This window comes from Microcebus murinus, chromosome 13 (assembly GCF_040939455.1).
Source record: "Microcebus murinus isolate Inina chromosome 13, M.murinus_Inina_mat1.0, whole genome shotgun sequence".
In the NCBI taxonomy this organism is placed as follows: Eukaryota; Metazoa; Chordata; class Mammalia; order Primates; family Cheirogaleidae; genus Microcebus; species Microcebus murinus.
The window spans coordinates 20871107-20889612 of record NC_134116.1 but is presented as its reverse complement, the minus strand read 5'-3'; the positions used below and the strand labels follow the sequence as shown (position 1 = coordinate 20889612).

Sequence of the window (18506 nt, the reverse complement as noted above, 5' to 3'; positions counted from 1 at the left end):
TTCCTATATGATAAAAGTGTCAATCCAAATAAATAAAGGATGGATTATTCAACAAATCATAATGGGACAACTGATCCAACTATAAATAAGTTAGATCTCCAAATCACTGTTTCCAAACCTCGTAGAGCCCAGATAGACCAAAAAACAAAACAAAAAACCTCTCCAAGCATTAGAAAACAATATAGAAAGTTTTTATAGTCTTAGTATAAAAGGAATTGTCCCAATTAAAATTAAAACCCAAACTATATGCAAAAAACCAACATGAAAAACTATAGTTTTAAGATACGGTCTGCATAGGAACATTTCATGAATATCTTTCCTTTCCACTGCTCCAAGGGTGGTCAAAACCCACCTACAAAGAATCTATGTGGAAATTTAAAAGACTGACAACATTAAGAGTTGATGAAAGATGTGGGTCAACTAAACTCTTATTCACTGTTAGAGATAGTGTGAATGGTACAAACACTTTGGAAAACTACTGAGCAGTGCCTATTATACCAAACATATACCTACTCTTTGACCCAGCAATTTCATTCCTAGATATACAGCTAAGAAAAAGAAATGCATACCATGTCCACCAAAACACATGTGCAACCATTAATAGCCAAGAAGAGCCCCAAATGGGAAACCCAAATGTCCATCAGCAGAAGAGATAAGTTGCAGTATATTCATACGATAGAATACTACAATATAATAAATAAAGAACAAATTATTGCTACATGAAACAATAGGTATGGCTCATACAGACAAAATCATAAACAAAAAAAGCAAGATACAAAATACTACACAATGTATGTTTCCTCTTATATGAGGTTCAAGAATAAGCAAAACCAAGTCAGAATACTCTACCTCTGGTTGGGAAGTTAGGGGTGATATTGACTAGGAAAAGATGAGAGTCTTCTAGAGTGTTGAAAATGTCCAGTCTCATCATCTGGGTGCTGGTTACAGATCTCTCTCTCTCTCATACATGCATCCATATACATACAAATCTGTATGTATACATGTAAGTATACAAGCTTGTATACACACAAAACATCCATATCCACACATACAACTATATACTCATATGCACATCCATGTGTATACATACATATATACACACAAATGTGTACACACACACACATACACACATGTATACACAGGTATCCTCACATACACATGGATATATACATGTACTCATGTATACATGTTCATGTCCACATGTGTATGCCCATGCATACATATGTGTTCACATACTTTGTATACACGTACATATGTGCACACGTGCCTATATAGATACTTACATATATACAGGTATATAAATTCATCAAGTTGTTCAGTTAAGATTTATGCATTTTGTATATGTCAATAAAAATGTAAAAAGCAGAAAATTTACATGTAATATGATGTATCAAAATTATTCAATCTGGAAACAATATGAAATACAATTCATCTACTCATTCAACATGTATTTACGAAGTACTGATTGTGTAATACGCAATGATTTGGGGATTTGGGTCACAGTAAGCAGCACTGTGACCGCCTAGACACAACCCTGGCTCCTTCATCGCTAGCCATGTGATCTTAATCAAGTTACTTAACCTTTCTGTAAAATGTCAAGATAATAATGTCACTTATTTCAGAGATTTGTTTCTGCATTTAAACACATTAATATTTATTAAGGTTTTAGGTATGTGCCAGGCACACAGTGAATGCCATTTAAGTGTCTGATAAATAAAGTAAGTTGCATTAACCTCTGGTCTCCAAATGTGGGCAGAACTGATGTGCCTTCTTTTCTTGGATTGTTTTCGGATTCAGAAAACAAAATATAACAAAATTAGCAAGTGTTCCAAAAAATGAATGAACGTACCGCATTAATCCCAAAGGTTTCCAGTTTCTCCACCAAGGTCTGTTCCAAGATTGTTTTTACTTCCTTAGTGAGGGTGGGGTTAATCTTCAAAGCTTTCCTTAAATGCATTTTGTTGCTACTTGATTTCTGTTCATTTTCCCTTCCTGAAATAAGTTTTTTTTTTAAAAAAAAAATGTGTTTAAAAAGAATTAAACGAATACATTAAATCTCTAAGCAGAAAATAGCAAAGCACAACTTTTAAACAGCAAGTGAGCATTTGTAATGTTTTTAAGTTTCAGGATATTTTTGTCATTCAGCACAATATATAATGCTTAAGTAATGTAGCTTTTAAAACTATATTAAGTCTGCTTCAAAACTTCAGTGTCTTTAAAGAGTCTTGGTCACCTAGCCGAATTATAACTAGATAAATAAGAAACATGTACAGAAGCATAATGAAAAAAAATATTTCAAAGTTTAATGTTTTATCACTAGAATTATTTCACTATTTCCTGAAAAATTCATCTCTAAGATCAGTTAGAATTTATGTATCATCTTATGAAGAAAAAATCCAATTTATTTTAAATAATTAAAAGTTTTAGCCGGGCGCGGTGGCTCACGCCTGTAATCCTAGCTCTCTGGGAGGCCGAGGCGGTCGGATTGCTCGAGGTCAGGAGTTCGAAACTACCCTTAGCAACAGGGAGACCCTGTCTCTACTAAAAATAGAAAGAAATTAATTGGCCAACTAATAGATATAGAAAAAAAAATTAGCCGGGCATGGTGGTGCATGCCTGTAGTCCCAGCTACTCGGGAGGCTGAGGCAGCAGGATTGCTTGAGCCCAGGAGTTTGAGGTTGCTGTGAGCTAGGCTGATGCCACGGCACTCACTCTAGCCTGGGCAACAAAGCTGTCTCAAAACAAAAAAAGAAAATTAAAAGTTTTTAAGTAATAAGTTTAGTAGAAGCTAAGTATATATAAAAATTCAAAATGTGAAAATTATTATCCCCCTTAATATATTTACCCAAATGAAATGGAGGTGAACAAAAAGTCTAAGGAAAAGTATATTTGTTTAAAACAACCTATAATTAAAAACAAAGAAGCCAAAAATAACAACAGGCCATATTCTCAGTTTTCCATCCCTATTCCTCTTTTAGTCCCTACTAAAAAAAAACAAACTTCAAGTTCAAGAGAGCTTGGAGAAGGAGGGTGATGGAATAACCTTTGAAAACCTGAGCCCTTCCTTATGTCTAAGGAAAGGAAAGACTTGATTAATAAGACCCAGTGCTTGGCGGTTCAGGGACATAGTGAATATCCAAAGGCAGATATAGGGGAAATGTAGTAACTGCACTATCATTTTGGAGTTCAGTCTCCAATGGGGGCATTTTCCCAATAAAGGTGGCATCAAATGCCATTCCCTAGGTGTGGGGCTGCAAGCCAGCTGAGCTTTCCCTTCTACTAGCTTGATCATCTCAGCAGATGGGAGTTTTAGAACCTGTAGCACTTGGACTTGCAGAAGATTTTCAACAAAATGCCTTTTTGTTTAAGATGTTTTCTAAGCCGGGTGCGGTGGCTCACGCCTGTAATCCTAGCACTCTGGGAAGCTGAGGCGGGAGGATTGCTCGAGGTCAGGAGTTCAAAACCAGCTTGAGCAAGACCTCATCTCTACTAAAAATAGAAATAAATTAATTGACCAACTAAAAATATATATACAAAAAATTAGCTGGGCATGGTGGCGCATGCCCGTAGTCCCAGCTACTTGGGAGGCTGAAGCAGGAGGATCCCTTGAGCCCAGGAGTTTGAGGTTGCTGTGAGCTAGGCTGATGCCACGGCACTCACTCTAGCCTGGGCAACAAAGTGAGACCCTGTCTCAAAAAAAAAGAAAGAAAAGGAAAGAAAAAGATGTTTTCTAATTACCAGTTCAATTCTTCCAGTGGTAAAAAATATTCTGATTAAATTAAAATCGGCTTTACTGAAAGTAAAATTAGTCAAATTATTATTTGTACATCAAATAGAATTAAAAAAATTCTCCATAAAGATACTTTTCTAGGCTGGGCACAGTGGCTCACACCCATAATCCCAGCAGTTTGGGAGTACAAGGTGAGAGAATTTCTTGAAGCCAGGAGTTCGAGACCAGCCTGGGCAACACAGCAAGACCACGCCTCTACAAAAAATTTAAAAATTAGGTGATCGTGGTGGCACATGCCTGTAGTCCTAGCTACTTGGGAAGCTGAGGTAGGAGGATCACTTGAGCCCAGGAGTTCAAGGTTATGGTGAGCTATGACTGTGCCACTGCACTCCAGCTTGGGCAACAGAGAAAGACCCTGTCTCAAAAAAAAAGGTACTTTTCTATACTTTGCTATTACATTTTGCTAAACTGAAAATTATAAAATTGCATATGATTATACATGAGTAAAAGTCAGAAGTAATCTTAAATTTTATTTTCTCAGCATTCATGCTGCTATTTAGCCACCAGTGTTTGCAAATATTCTGAAACCACCAAAAAAAGCACTTCTGTCCTAGGAAAGGACAATCCATCAAAATCTTAGCTGTAGCCATGGTGCTGCTGGCTTTGGCTTCTGTTGGCCATCAAGCCTGCAACTGTCTGGGGCTCAGATTATAAAGAAGCACCAAGAGAGAGGCTGGAAGTCATGGTGCCTCCATGACACCCCCCCCACACCCTGAGTGTGCAAAGATAATTCTTTGGCCAGTAGCTCAGGTAATAAAGGGAATACAAAGAATCACAGCCTAAATAGAGGCTCCAAGCCCTGTTTACTCTGGAATATGGGGTCAAGTGATGCCTACAAGGACTTGGCTACAGTTTAAAAGACTTGTAAGGCCTTTGCTATCAGTTGAATTCATTTGCTGATATGGTCATGGTCATCCTCAACCCTGATGACAAGTTCATTCTGATGACTAGGTCCCTCCCAATGGTGGTAGATTAAACATTTCCTTCTGTCTTCAAATTCGCTTTATATGTTGGCGCTTGCTTTGGGAAACTATTTATGAATAATTAGAACACCCTCAGTAAAGATTCTTACCAGGCTGGGACTGGCCAACAAAAGCAAGAGAAAGAATGTAGAGTGGACAGAGAAAAATAAAGTTTTTATGTAGAGGTGGAATTAATCACTTGAAAACCAACCACAGCTCAAGAGTTTAAAGCACACATTGCTCACCAAGACCAATGAGACAAAACTTTATAGAGATTAGCATTTCCTTCAAAGAAAAATTTTAAAACACATGCAAGCAGATGGCCAGTTTAATGCACAATAGCCCACACATGTGATCAGTTGTATCAGAAAAACAACACACCAGTTAGGGTAAGCAAACAGTTGTAGCGCAAAGCAAATTAAAAAATAACAGAGTTTTTGAGTCAGAAGGGAATTTATCGATCATCTGGTAATAAACCTCATTTTTCAAAGGAGGATACCAAAACCAGAGAGGCACCAGGGCTTCCCCAAAGGCCACCTAGCTGGTCCTGCACAGCCCACACTGCTTCCCTTTATCTACTCGTTCTTTCCATTAAGCTACAGAAAGCAGAAAACCTGGGCTTTTATTCCAGCCCTGTCACTAACTAAACTCAACCACCTGGAGAAGCCTCCTAATCCCTATGTTTCAAGTTTCTGAAAAATAAAATGGCCTCTAAAATCCCTTCTGGCCCTCACATTTTAATATCCTATAAAACAGCAGGATAGAGAATGCCTCTACACAATTGTCAAAAAGCAAGTATGTGGCCGGGCGCAGTGGCTCACGCCTGTAATCCTAGCACTCTGGAAAGGCCGAGGCGGGCGGATCACTCAAGGTCAGGAGTTCGAGATCAGCCTGAGCAACAGCAAGACCCTCGTTTCTACTAAAAATAGAAATAAATTAATTGGCCAACTAAAAATATATAGAAAAAAATTAGCCAGGCATGGTGGCACATGCCTGTAGTCCCAGCTACTCAGGAGGCTGAGGCAGCAGGATTGCTTGAGCCCAGAAGTTTGAGTTTGCTGTGAGCTAGGCTGACGCCACAGCACTCACTCTAGCCTGGGCAACAAAGTGAGACTCTGTCTCAAAAAAAAAAAAAAAAAAGCAAGTACATGTAAGTTAATATGCACATGTAAGTTACTTCTAAGTCACAGCCATGGTATTTTGCAAACCACTGCCAAAGTTTAGCTTTACAGGCATTTATCTGCATAATGTTAGCTAAAGCTGAGGAATTTATTGATGGCAATTAATCTGCTGTCAGCATGCTGGCCCCATGGAGGCATGAGGAGGATGCAGTCACTGCTTTCTGTGGCGTGCAGTGCACATGGTTCCTAGGGCATTGTTCCTGGTTCTCAGCACCCTCCTGTCTCCCACGAGAGCTGTGTCCGAACACAGAGAGGGGGGCAAGGATTATTGTCTCTTCCAGTCTCCCAAATGTGGCAGCCACCAGTGATGGTTTTGCTGTCAATGATCCCGAATTCCTGTCTCATATATATTTGGTGGAGGAACTCTAAAAGCACAGGCAGAGGGATGCAGTGGGTGGAACCTGGAACTGAAAGTCAGGAGACCGCTCTGGGTGACGGTAGGCAAATCATGATTTCTCTTGGAACCTTCACTGACTCGTTTTCAAAATGAGTGTGAACTACATGACCTGAATGAAGTTCCAGCTTCAAAATTATGTGACCCTCCCTATGAACCTTCTGACACATTTCACAGATTCTTCAAAGGCGAAGGGATTTTTATGTCTTGGACATGAATAAATGATATGTATGTAGGAGAGAGGAAGCAAGTTACTTGCAAGTAAAATGATGTGTCATTATTCAGAACTCAAATAGGGTAGGATTTTTTCATCCTGTTTCTGGGAAACCAACAAGGATGTTTGAAAATAGCTTAAAGACACTACTTGTTAAGCACTATTCCCCTTCATCCACCCGGCTCACAAACTCACATGCCTACATAAGCAAAGAAGGCAACGTGGGGCAAAATGAATTGAGGAGGACTACGGCAACTCGAGGCGGCTTCTACAGCCGGTGACTGCAACTCAGCCCTGCTAAATGTTGCTAAGTGGACCGTACTCTCAGGGTTTCCAGTTTTTCAAGAGAAGTCAGACATTAGGATACTCTTGTGAAATATTCTGATATTTAAATATGGGCGATCAATTGTATAATAGTTGCCAATGGTGTGGCCTCAAATAAGTCAGCATCTGTGGAATGGATTTAGCCTGCAGACATCCCATTTGACACCTGGGCTGTGGCGTCTTTAAGGCGCTGGAAGTATTTGCCAACGACCACCAGCTCCTTCTTTCCTTGACAACGGGACAAGGCCCGGCATTTCATAACAGGGCGACAATATCTTTTAAAGTTATGCTCATCAGAATAACTCTAAATTTCCCTCAACAACCTTTTTTTTAAGCTTTAGTAATTTAGTAATTTAAAGTACCTTTAGTAATTTAATGTACCTACAGTCTTGTTTCTGAAAGAAACCGGTTTCTAAAAACATTAGAACAGCAATTATAAAGAAGTTATTTAATAGAAAGAAATGAAGCAACTGAAACAATACTCGTCAAAATCAGTGCCAACTATGAGCAACTACTTGGACAGGAAGATATGAAATTCTATTCTTTTTTTTTTTTTTTTTTTTTGAGACAGAGTCTCACTTTGTTGCCCAGGCTACAGTGAGAGCCGATGTGTCAGCCTAGCTCACAGCAACCTCAAACTCCTGGGCTCAAGCAATCTTCCTGCTTTAGCTTCCCAGGTAGCTGGGACTACAGGCATGCGTCACCATGTCCGGCTAATTTTTTCTATATATATTAGTTGGCCAATTAATTTCTTTCTATTTATAATAGACACGGGGTCTTGCTTTTGTCAGGATGGTTTTGAACTCCTGACCTCGAGCAATCCACCTGCCTCGGCCTTCCAGAAATTCTAAACTAAATAATCTGTCTAAAATATAGAAAGTCAAGAAAAATTGCAAAGATATGTGGAAGCAAAATAAACAAATCCCATTAAAAATATCAAAAAGGTATTGAGGACTAATAGCAAGACTAAACTTGAAAATATACATCTTATAGATATTAATATGCCCGGTGAGGTGGCATGGGCCTATAATATCAGCTAATTGGGAGGCTGAGGCAGGAGAATCACTTAAACCCAGGAGTTTGAGACCATCTTGGGAGACATAGTAAGATCCCATCTCAAAAAAAAAAGATGTTAATATGCTTGATTTAGTCAATTCTCAATTTGTAACCTTGTTAAAAATTTTAAAATGTTGGTAAATGTCTAAAGAGCGTAGAAATACTTATAACAAATATTAAGAGTTTACATATTAGAACATATAATTTTACTTCTTCTAACAAAAATCGTAAAACCAGAACCCACGTAATTACTGACAATTTGCTTTCTCCTAAAGAAGTGATATATGGTAAATTATTATTATTATTTATAAGAAAAAATTATCATAAACTGATTCAAATGTAATTGTTTTCAGTATCTACAAGTCTAGCTTTAGAAAATGCTTTTAAAAAAATGTATTTATTTTTGTTATTTTAGAGATGGGTTCTCTTCCTATCCCAGGCTGGAGTGCAGTGGCTTGATCATAGCTCACTGTAATCTCAACTCTTGGGCTCAAGCGATCCTCCCACCTCAGTCTCCCAAGTAGCTAAGTATACAGGCACACACCACCACACCCGGTTAATATTTTTATTTTAATTTTTAGAGATGGGATCTTGCTATGTTGCCCAGGCTGGTCTCAAACTCCTGGCTTCGATCAATCCTCCTGCCCCAGCCTCCCAAAGTGCTGGGATTTCAGGCATGAGCCACCACGTCTGAAAGAAAATACTTACAATTAAAAATTTTTTCACAGACTTCAAAAATTAATTTTTAAAGAAAATAATTTTTAGAGCTGTCAATACAATAAGCAGTAACAATAATTTTAATTATCTCCCAAAACTTGTAACAACTCCCAATTTCTATCATAAATATATTATTTTGCACATAAATATTCCACATCCAGAGCTTAGACATTATGCTTTTCTTGCTATTAAAAATAATTTGAAAACGAACACTTCATACACTTGTTTCAGAGTCAGAGTATGAGAAATCACCACTGTGATACAAATATTTTCCTTACATCTGGTATGCAACACATGTTTGTCAACTTATCAGAAAGTATCTGCATTGAAACAAAGACTCAAATTTTTTTTCAATTTCCTCCGACACAGGAAATTTCTTATTTCATCTGTTTGCATAAGAATACAGTAAAACAGAGGAAAATATAACAGAGTATCAAGGGACTAAGACAACAGAATGCTATATAGGTTGAAAATAAAATCCAAACCTAAATGTCTTTCTTAATAACTGGCTTGTATTTTCAAGGCTTGGATTTTGGCATATAATCTACACAGGCAAACTCTGATCAAGACTTTTGTTACCTTTTTCTTCCTCTGAAAGTTCTTCTATTGGTTCCAGAATGTGCGATGAGAATGCCTGTTCTGTTAACGAAGAAAAGTAAGAATCGTACAAACAGGACAGTAGCAAAGTGACATTGGTTTCCTTTCAAACAATTTCAAAGATATAATTCTATGGTATGTTAATCATGCCTAAAAAGCAATAATTTACTAGTAGAAAAATATTGAGGCAATCAGTTAAAGCTGGTCACTGTTTCACGGTATCTTCTATTTCTATGTATTTTCCATTAACTCCACTCTGAGGAAATTATATTTTTAAATAATTTAAGTTAAAGTTTCTCACTCATGAACTGAATGCTTGGAATGAGTCTTTTAAGGCACAAAGGCACAAGTTCAAAAGATCTTTGTCACTTATAAAATTTTTTTTTTTTTTTTTGACACAGAGTCTCACTTTGTTGCCCAGGCTACAGTGAGTGCCGTGGTGTCAGCCTACCTCACAGCAACCTCAATCTCCTGGGCTCAAGCAATCCTGCTGCCTCAGCCTCCCGAGTAGCTGGGACTACAGGCATGCACCACCATGCCCGGCTAATTTTTTCCATATATATTAGTTGGCCAATTAATTTCTTTCTATTTATAGTAGAGACAGGGTCTCGCTCTTGCTCAGGCTGGTCTCGAACTCCTGACCTTGAGCAATCCGCCCGCCTCGGCCTCCCAGAGTGCTAGGATTACAGGCGTGAGCCACCACGCCCGGCCTATAAAATATTTTGATCAAGTGGCTAAATAGAAAATTGATGAAAATATTTTGATTACAAAAAAAATTTAAAAATTCCTGAGGCCCTGGGATTCCCACTTACTTCCTGCCCCCAGCACTAACCCCAGGGTCTTCAAGTGATAGGACCAAGAAGATAAATAGCTGAGGACAGGTGAGAGGTTGGCTGCAAGACTAGGGGCCATTCTTACACACCTGCACATCCCTAGCCTGTCTTTCAAGACCCAGTCTGCTCCTGGAGAGCTGCCAGGGCAAGGCTGTGGGCTGAAAAAGGCCCTGACCCCACTTCTGGGCAGAGGAAGGAGGACTCTTCCCAATCTCACCCCACAACAGCAACTACTGGGAGATAAGGTCCCTGGGGTGACATTTCCCAGGGAAATGTTATATGCATACACAAGGACCCTGCTGGCAGCATTAATAACACCAAACCCCAGCCTATCAAGGGAAGGGCATTTCCTTCGTGGGGAAGGTCAAGTTTTGGGTGAAGGTTTAATGATGGCGGTCAAGCATTAGACATGGGATAAAATGCAACTAGCAAGGCTGGCTTATGGGTGTGTGGTTCACTCACTTTCAGCTTGGAGACTGACATAAGGCACCTCCCCACTAGCTTTCCACCTTCCACGCCAAGGTGGAGGATATTCCACTCTACCACAGACCCCCCAAGTGGGCAATGGGCCAGGGTAAAGACAGCCAACACTGACAGAGATCGAAGGGCTTATAAGTATCTAAGAATTAATGCCTCCTGCTTTGAAGGCTTGATTTTTAATTTATTAAAGGATGTTTCTAGTATTCTATTTTAGATAGATAATAGATAGATGAGCAGACTGATTTAGGTATATATAAATAGGTTCTTATATCTTGCCCAGCGACCTAGTCAATGTGTCTAACGTGGGCTGTATGGGAGAAATGCGTTTTAAACTGCTTTCAAATGAACTTCTGGAACATAGCCTATTACTAAGTAGGAGACCAGCTTAAAATTTCTCACTCATCAACTGAATGCTTGAAATGAGTCTTTTAAGACACACGGGAACAAGTGCAAAAGATCTTTGTCACTTATAGAATATTTTTGAAATGTGGACATGGCCCCATAAAGGAACATTTAAGCCCATCCAGGTATTATACTGTAACGCTGAACACAAAAATGTGCTTTTCAAATTTGTCATTCAGCCTCGAGTAAAATTATACCAATACATTATTTTACTAGCTTGAACTGCTGAAAATAGAGATTTGAGGAGGACAACTAATTTCAGTTTTTAAAAAGTCACATGGTTTGTATTTTATTATGCTTTATGGAAATGACAAAAATAAGGTTATGAAGAAAATTTTAATAAAATCTTCACAAAATTGTCATACACATATCATTATATTACAGGGCTATTCCTACGACTTATTTCTCTAGAGGTGGGAAAAACTGGCAAAGTTCTGACCTGTTTCCTTCTGTGTGCACAGGGGGAGTTCTGGGAGAAGGGTAGATTCCTGAACCTGGCTCTTAAAACGCAGGACTGGGGAAGTGACATTGATCAAACCCCCAAACCCCAAACAAGCAGGCAGATGTCCCATGTGGGGTAGGAAGGGCCTGCCATTGTCATGCTTTGTAAGCCACCGGTCTAGCCTCCCAAAGTCCCAGCTTCTGTCCTGAGCTGAGATCTGTACTGAGGCTTCCAGAAAAATCCTTACACCACTCTCCTACTATCACCTGCAGAAGAAAGGCTCCCAGACCTCTCCCTCACCTCACCCTTTTCCCCACTGGCTGGCCTCTGGCTGGACTTCCCCATCCCTGCCCTAGCAGCCAGATGTGCCCGGCGTTTCCTTCTTCAGTGGCTCCTGCCTCATGGGACCTCACAACAGCCCACTGAAGGAGCCACCACCGTTCTCCCCACTGGGCAGGCAAGGCCACCTAAACCCGAAGCTTCATGAGTCGGCTGTGAATCCAGACTGTCTGCTTCCAAAGTTCAGATTCTTGACCATGAGGCAATAAGCTCCCTCCTGGCACTCCCTAGGCTTGTCTTCCTGACTTCTCCAAATGCCACCGCCATCCACCCGTTATGGGAGTGCGCCATGTTTTGTCCCTCCCCTCGTCCTGGCCGTCAATCACTCCCCAGCTTGGATTCCCACATCCCAGCTCTCCAGTTCTGCATGCCCAGACTCAAGAACATTCAGCAGCTACACACTGCACAAATAACGGACAGCAGCAATCTGGCACTCAATGGCTGCCAAGAACGGCCTTGACCAACCTTACTTCCCTCAAATCTCTTCTGCATTGTCTCTGCTCAGCCAAGTAATGACTTTGTACGGCTAGTTCACATCTCGCGCCTTCCTGATTCCTTTTCCTTTTACTGTTTGCTTTGCCTAGGATGCCATCCTGACATGTCACCTCCTACTCAGCTCAACTGGCCAAATGCCAGCTGATCCGGATCCCCTAAGTGGAGCAAATCTCTCCCTTGCTCGGATACTCATTTTGTTTATCAATGGCTCTCACCTTGCACCATAATCATAAGCATCTGGTCTCCTTTAGAGACTGTAAGTTCTTTGGGGGCAGACTCTGCTTCTGATCATTTCTGTGTCTCGGTCGTGCCCAGCCTTGGCCTTGCACACAGGGGTGGCCCACAGCTATCCACCACTGCCCAGCGGTCCGTGAAGGAAGGCAGGCGGAAAGGGGCGGGACACCACTGGAGAAACGGCATAGTGACAAGTGGCATTTTAACTCCTGTTTAAGATTCTTCTGAACTTTCCTGGGACATATACCGAGGATGTCAGCCACATCCAAACATTTCCTCGTGTGACCGCATGTAAACAGGGTCACCTGGCAGGGATCAGCCCCATTCTCCTTTTGAGGGTCTAAGACTAAGACTTCTTTTCAGTGGGCCCCACCCCGCTTCTGTAGCTCTGTTCGGGCCGATGGCACTCAGAGGGAGAAGCCACCCTTCTTCCTAGTAAGAGCCACAACACCAGAACTCTATTGCCCGAACTGTAGCAACCTCAAACTCCTGGACTCAAGCAATCCTTCTGCCTACTGCAGTCCCGAGTAGCTGGTACTACAGGCATGCGCCACCATGCCCGGCTAATTTTTTCTATATGTTTTTAGTTGACCAATTAATTCTTTTCTATTTATAGTAGAGACGGGGTCTCACTCTTGCTCAGGCTGGTTTCGAACTCCTGACCTTGAGCGATCCACCCTTCTCGGCCTCCCAGAGTGCTAGGATTACAGGCGTGAGCCACCGCACCCGTCCTGTATTAGGATTCCATTATTTCAAGATGTGAAATATTTACTTTGTGAACAAAACATCATAATTAAAAAGTCTAATAGAAATGTTTCTTCCTTTTGGAAAGCAATTATGACATTCTTAAAGGCTCAGGGCAGCTTTCCCATTTCTAATTTCTAGTTTTTGCGGCTCTTGTCCTAGCTGTACAATTAAAGTCAGGCATACATAAACCCTTCACAATTTATAGACCTAATTAAAGCAGAGCTCTACGTGCAGGTAGAACCTAGTGGTGCCCAGAGGCTTTGGAAAAAGTGATTATTTTGCATCCTCAGTGCTAAAAGAAGACGGTCATTTTGCCTGGCCACTCTAAAAGGGGACAACGTTCTCAGGCAAGGTAACCCCAAGCGACGGGTGTGTGGGTCAGTTTAACAACGACAAAGTATACTTGATTTTCTGGGCACTGTAATGCCACAATTTAGGCACAACTCCATGAGCAAAGCGTTCTCCCGGGGTGAAAGTACTACTAAAAAATGACTTTGAGGTTTTTCCCAGGAAAAACCTACAGTAGTGGATGGCAGTCGAGCACGACTGTTTATTTTCTCCAGAACCTGCGTGTCATCCTGTCGACGGCCTTAGCATCGGAACTCACTGCCTCTGTTGTTCAGCTGGGGCAGCAAAGTCGAAGCAGGGGAGCGATCAGAGCCCCCCATTTTTACCCAGATCCCCTCAGGACAGCAGTGCTGGCAGTGTTGGCTCCTGGCAGCTGACAGTGGCGTCCCTTCCATGCACTGCCCTCAGCTGAAGGGAGCAGCTGTCCTCTCCTTGGGACAGCCTGTGTCCGAACACAGACAGTCCGAAGTGCCCAGCCCAGCTCTGCAGCTCTCGAGCAGGGTCGGTGGAAACCTCCTCTGCAGCTGTGTCTGGGTTCAGTGTCCCTTTCTCCCAATCCAGGTTCAATGTCCCTCCCAAGTGCTGTCTGAATGGCATCTCCCAGTAAACCTCCCAACTGTAAACCTCTGCCTCGGAGGCTGTTTCCCAGGGAACCCGACCTAAAGCGGTGAGGAATCACATTTTTCATGGTGAAGAACCTCGTCAAGCTTTGAGATGTGGACAAAGGATGGAGGGTAACCAGCTTCAGGAACGCTAAGCAACCCATGACTGACCTCCCTGCCCTCACTGCCCTGGGGAAGCTGGCCTGGCTGGGTGGGGGACGTCGGCTGGCCCTGGCCTAGTCCCCTCCTAGCTCCTGCCACGGAGATGCTCACGAATCAGCTTTGATCTCCATCCAAGGGCTGTAGGCCCTGTGCCAGGTCTGGCTGGCATTTAAAACTAGCACTTCAATCCCAGCGGATGCCAGGAAGGGGGCATGACTGATTTGTGCAGCCCTGGGTCAATCGGGCCAGGGTCTACATGGAACCCATGCTTTAGAAATGATACATTTGCCAGGACTCTCGAATTAACCCCAGACAGCTTAACATACTGACTCGGTGTTGTCCTTTGTTTAGCAACAAAAATATATGACAAACAAAATATGGACCTTTTATAATGTCATATAAGAAGGCTAACAATAATAAAGTAGGGGGAAAAAAAGGAAAAGAAACTAAAATACACTTGAAATACAAAAGGAAAGAGGCCAGCAATGCTTTATAAAAATCAAACCTCAAAAAGGAGGCAACTGAGAGGTTTTAGAACTGACATGAAATAATATGAATACAGAATGAATTGCCAGAGATAACTTCCTTGTATATTCAATATTAAAGCTAATTTATATATGTCCAATGTGCATTTTATCTCTGTTCCTGGTCCAAAGGGAAAAAACTGCATGTTCTAAACACTTGTAAATAAGAAGATCCAATGTGTGGAGAATTTATACAGTACATATTGTGATCATATACTTAAGACAAATGATCTGCCTGAAATGGTCTTAGAAAAAAAAAATAAGATGCAATAAACACTTCAAAAGTCAGACATGAGTAAAAAGAATTAGGATTATTACTAAAGACCACAATATTTAAGAAGACAAAAAGTCCTACTACACTGACCAATTAGATCACGGATTGAAGTCTAACCTTTTAAAAGGCCAAAAATTAAAGTGTAGTAATCATTAAGATTCCAGACCATCTGTAAGTGAGACAGGAAAAAGATGGTCCTCTTCCCATCTTAATTCATTTGTAACATACAGCAGAGTACAGGAAAACAACATATTGAAGAACATACTATGAAAACTGTAAGCACTTCAACTGTGTAAAAAGCGAAGTATGGCTACAAATATCCACCCCATCTACTGGATCTTGTTAATAGCAATTATCACCCTTTTGATCTGGTCCAAGAACCGAATCCTGGCAGTGATTTCATCCAGTGGTTCCTACTTATTTCCTTTGGTTTCCATCACATGTCTTTTCTAGATTTTCCCAACAACCAATCTTTGAAACTGTTTGTTTAAAGAAGGTGACTTGCTGCCACACTGAAAGTTATAAAAACAACCACATATGCCCTGTGGCAGGGCTGGTTGGCTGGTCTAGTAGCAGGTCACCCTCATTCTTGCCCAATACCTACTATTTTCCACAAAAATCGTAATCAAAGTACTACTCAAAGGTAAAATTCCTATTTGTGAGTCTGGCAATATATGCATTTTATACTTTATGACTTTTGGTAGGTATGTTTAGTTTACAGTAATATTACACATGAAGACTGCAGTTTTAATAATTGTTTTGCAATCACTAAAATGCTTCCTGTTTTACATAATTACCCCCAACAAAAGTGCTTTTGGTTAATAAGTTATCTAACTCAGAGTGGCAAGTGCACATAAAATGCTGAAAACCTACCATGTGCCATCGCTAGACTTGATTTAGCTTCCAAAGTCGGCAGGGCGGGGGCATTCACTGAAACAGCACAAAAAAGAAAAAGCTCACAGCTTCCATAATTAAAGTGCAAGCATCCGAACATGATGATAACCAAATACTCCTCAAATTAGTCAAGATACATAACAGACCATAAGGGACAGATGTTTCAAACGACAAAGATAGTACATAACTACCCTAAACCAATTTTTAATAATAGCTTTATTGAGATATAATTCACCCTTTAAAAATATTCAATTCAGTGTATTCTCAGAGCTGTGCAACCATAACTGCTATCAAATTTTAGAACATTTTCATCACACTACCCCCAAAACACCTGTCCCCATTAGCCATCACATCTCATTTCTTTCCCCTCACCAGTCCATGGCAATGGATTAATCTACTTTCCATCTCTGTGAATTTGCCTGTTCTGGATGTTTCATATAGTAAATGGAATCACACAATATGTGTGACTTGGCCCCTTGTGTGTGTGGCTTCTCTCACTAGTTTTCCAGGTTCATCCATATTGCAGCATGTATTTTTATGGCCAAATGACATTTCACTGTTTGAATAGACTACATTTTATTTATCTGTTCATTAGCTGATGGACATTTAGGTTACTTCCACTTTCTGGCTAATATGAATAATGCTGCGATGAACATTCAGGCACGATACCCCGATTTTGAAAGTATTCCAATCCCTGGGCTAGAAGACACCAGGTGAAGACATTAATTCAGCCACAGCCTTTAGAGAAGAGCTTACCTGATTTAAGTAAGACTAACCGCTCTCTATCTTAAATTTTCTCCAGAAAATTAGATTCCACAGCCCCTCTTCCAATATTTGACAATTCTTAACTGAGGGCTATTATGTTGTCCAGTCTGTTTTCACTAAACAACACTTGTCTTTTAGTTTACTGCCACTTTCTCTAGTTTGTTAAAATAGACCTTTAATTCTAATCCTACCTTAAAAGATACTGGCCACAAACCCCAGCTACTTCGATAGGCATACATTTTTTTGTTATTACAATGACTACCAGTGAAAGTGTTTGACTCCTGTTTGTAAATTGCTAATAACCTCTGGAAATATGGCTTTCAAACCCATTTGCAACTTGTATAATCTAGAACACGGTTGGCAAACTATAGCCCGTGGGACATACCCAGCCCACTGCCTGTTTTTCTTGGGACACAGCCAAGCTCATTCATTTAAATATTGTCTACGGATGATTTTGCACTGACAACAGCAAAGTTGAGTAGCTGCAAAATGGACCATCTAGCCTGTGAGGCCTAAAACTGTTACTACCCAGCCCTTTACAGGAAAAAAGAAAAACCAGAATATTAACTATTTCTGATATAGATATTATTCCAGCTTGCAGAATTAAAAGCTAATCTTGTTAAAATTGATCACAACCAGGCCTTCTTCCTAAACTACCAAATTCATTCCCTTGTTAAGGAAGAGGTAATAAATCAGGTCTAGAATGACGGACTAGTGTCTAAATCACCGATGGCATACGGATTGGTGGGTGAACAGGTGTTATCATATCTGCCCCACATTAGACATTACAGACCCTTCCTTTTGCTGGGTATGGGGTTTGATTTGTTGTATATCACTTAAGCTGTCTCTTTCACTTTGTGATTTGGATTGTCTGATCTTAACATCTTAGAGCATGTGTGTTTTCTTTTAAGCAAAGAGACATTTCCCTGCCATCACTAGGGCCTTGACTCTTAGATCCTTTTCCATGCTGGGAGGAGAAATGGGGACATGCCAACCACCGTTTCTTGCCTACTCATCACAATGCACAGAGATCCCACTTGTGAAGTGACCCTGTCTATGGGCCTTTTCCCCCCTGGAATTCTCTAGAGCTAATGGCATCCATATTTTTTTGACCATATGCTCCAGTCCGTAAAAATTACCCCCAATATACACGTATTTTATTTAAATAAATTCTACATACACTATGATGTAAATAATATTACATTTTAAAACGGAAAAAAGTTTTTTGAAAATTTTAAAAGGATAAGATTCTTTTTAATATGTAAAAAGAACTTCTAGGCCGGGCGTGGTGGCTCATGCCTGTAATCCTAGCACTTTGGGAGGCCGAGGCGGGCGGATTGCTCAAGGTTAGGAGTTCGAAACCAGCCTGAGCGAGACCCCGTCTCTACCAAAAATAGAAATAAATTAATTGACCAACTAAAAATATATATACAAAAAATTAGCCGGGCATGGTGGCGCATGCCTGTAGTCCCAGCTACTCGGGAGGCTGAGGCAGTAGGATCACTGAGCCCCGGAGATTGAGGTTGCTGTGAGCCAGGCTGACGCCACGGCACTCACTCTAGCCTGGGCAACAAAGTGAGACTCTGTCTCAAAAAAAAAAAAAAAAAAGAACTTCTAATAATTTCTTTCCTGTATTCCAACAGATCATTTTGCATACCTCCAGGGGCTTTGAACACCCCGCCTGGAGAAAAACCACCTTCACTAAATAGAGCTTGGGTATTTTTTTTGCT

At 40.7% G+C, this 18506-nt stretch overlaps 1 protein-coding gene across 4 annotated transcripts in view; it reads right to left on the bottom strand.

Moving 5' to 3' along the window:
• Positions 1–18506, bottom strand: part of DZIP1 (DAZ interacting zinc finger protein 1) — a 63834-nt gene that overhangs the window by 9720 nt on the left and 35608 nt on the right. For 2 of the 4 annotated variants that reach the window (XM_076009335.1, XM_076009336.1), the window contains exons 14-16: positions 15991–16047; positions 9218–9277; positions 1850–1992 (exon numbers count right to left, since the gene is read on the bottom strand). In XM_076009335.1, the coding sequence (XP_075865450.1) occupies positions 1850–1992; positions 9218–9277; positions 15991–16047 (260 nt within the window). The remainder of the gene's footprint in view (positions 1–1849; positions 1993–9217; positions 9278–15990; positions 16048–18506) is intronic. The other 2 variants (XM_076009338.1, XM_076009337.1) reach the window with 2 other exon arrangements.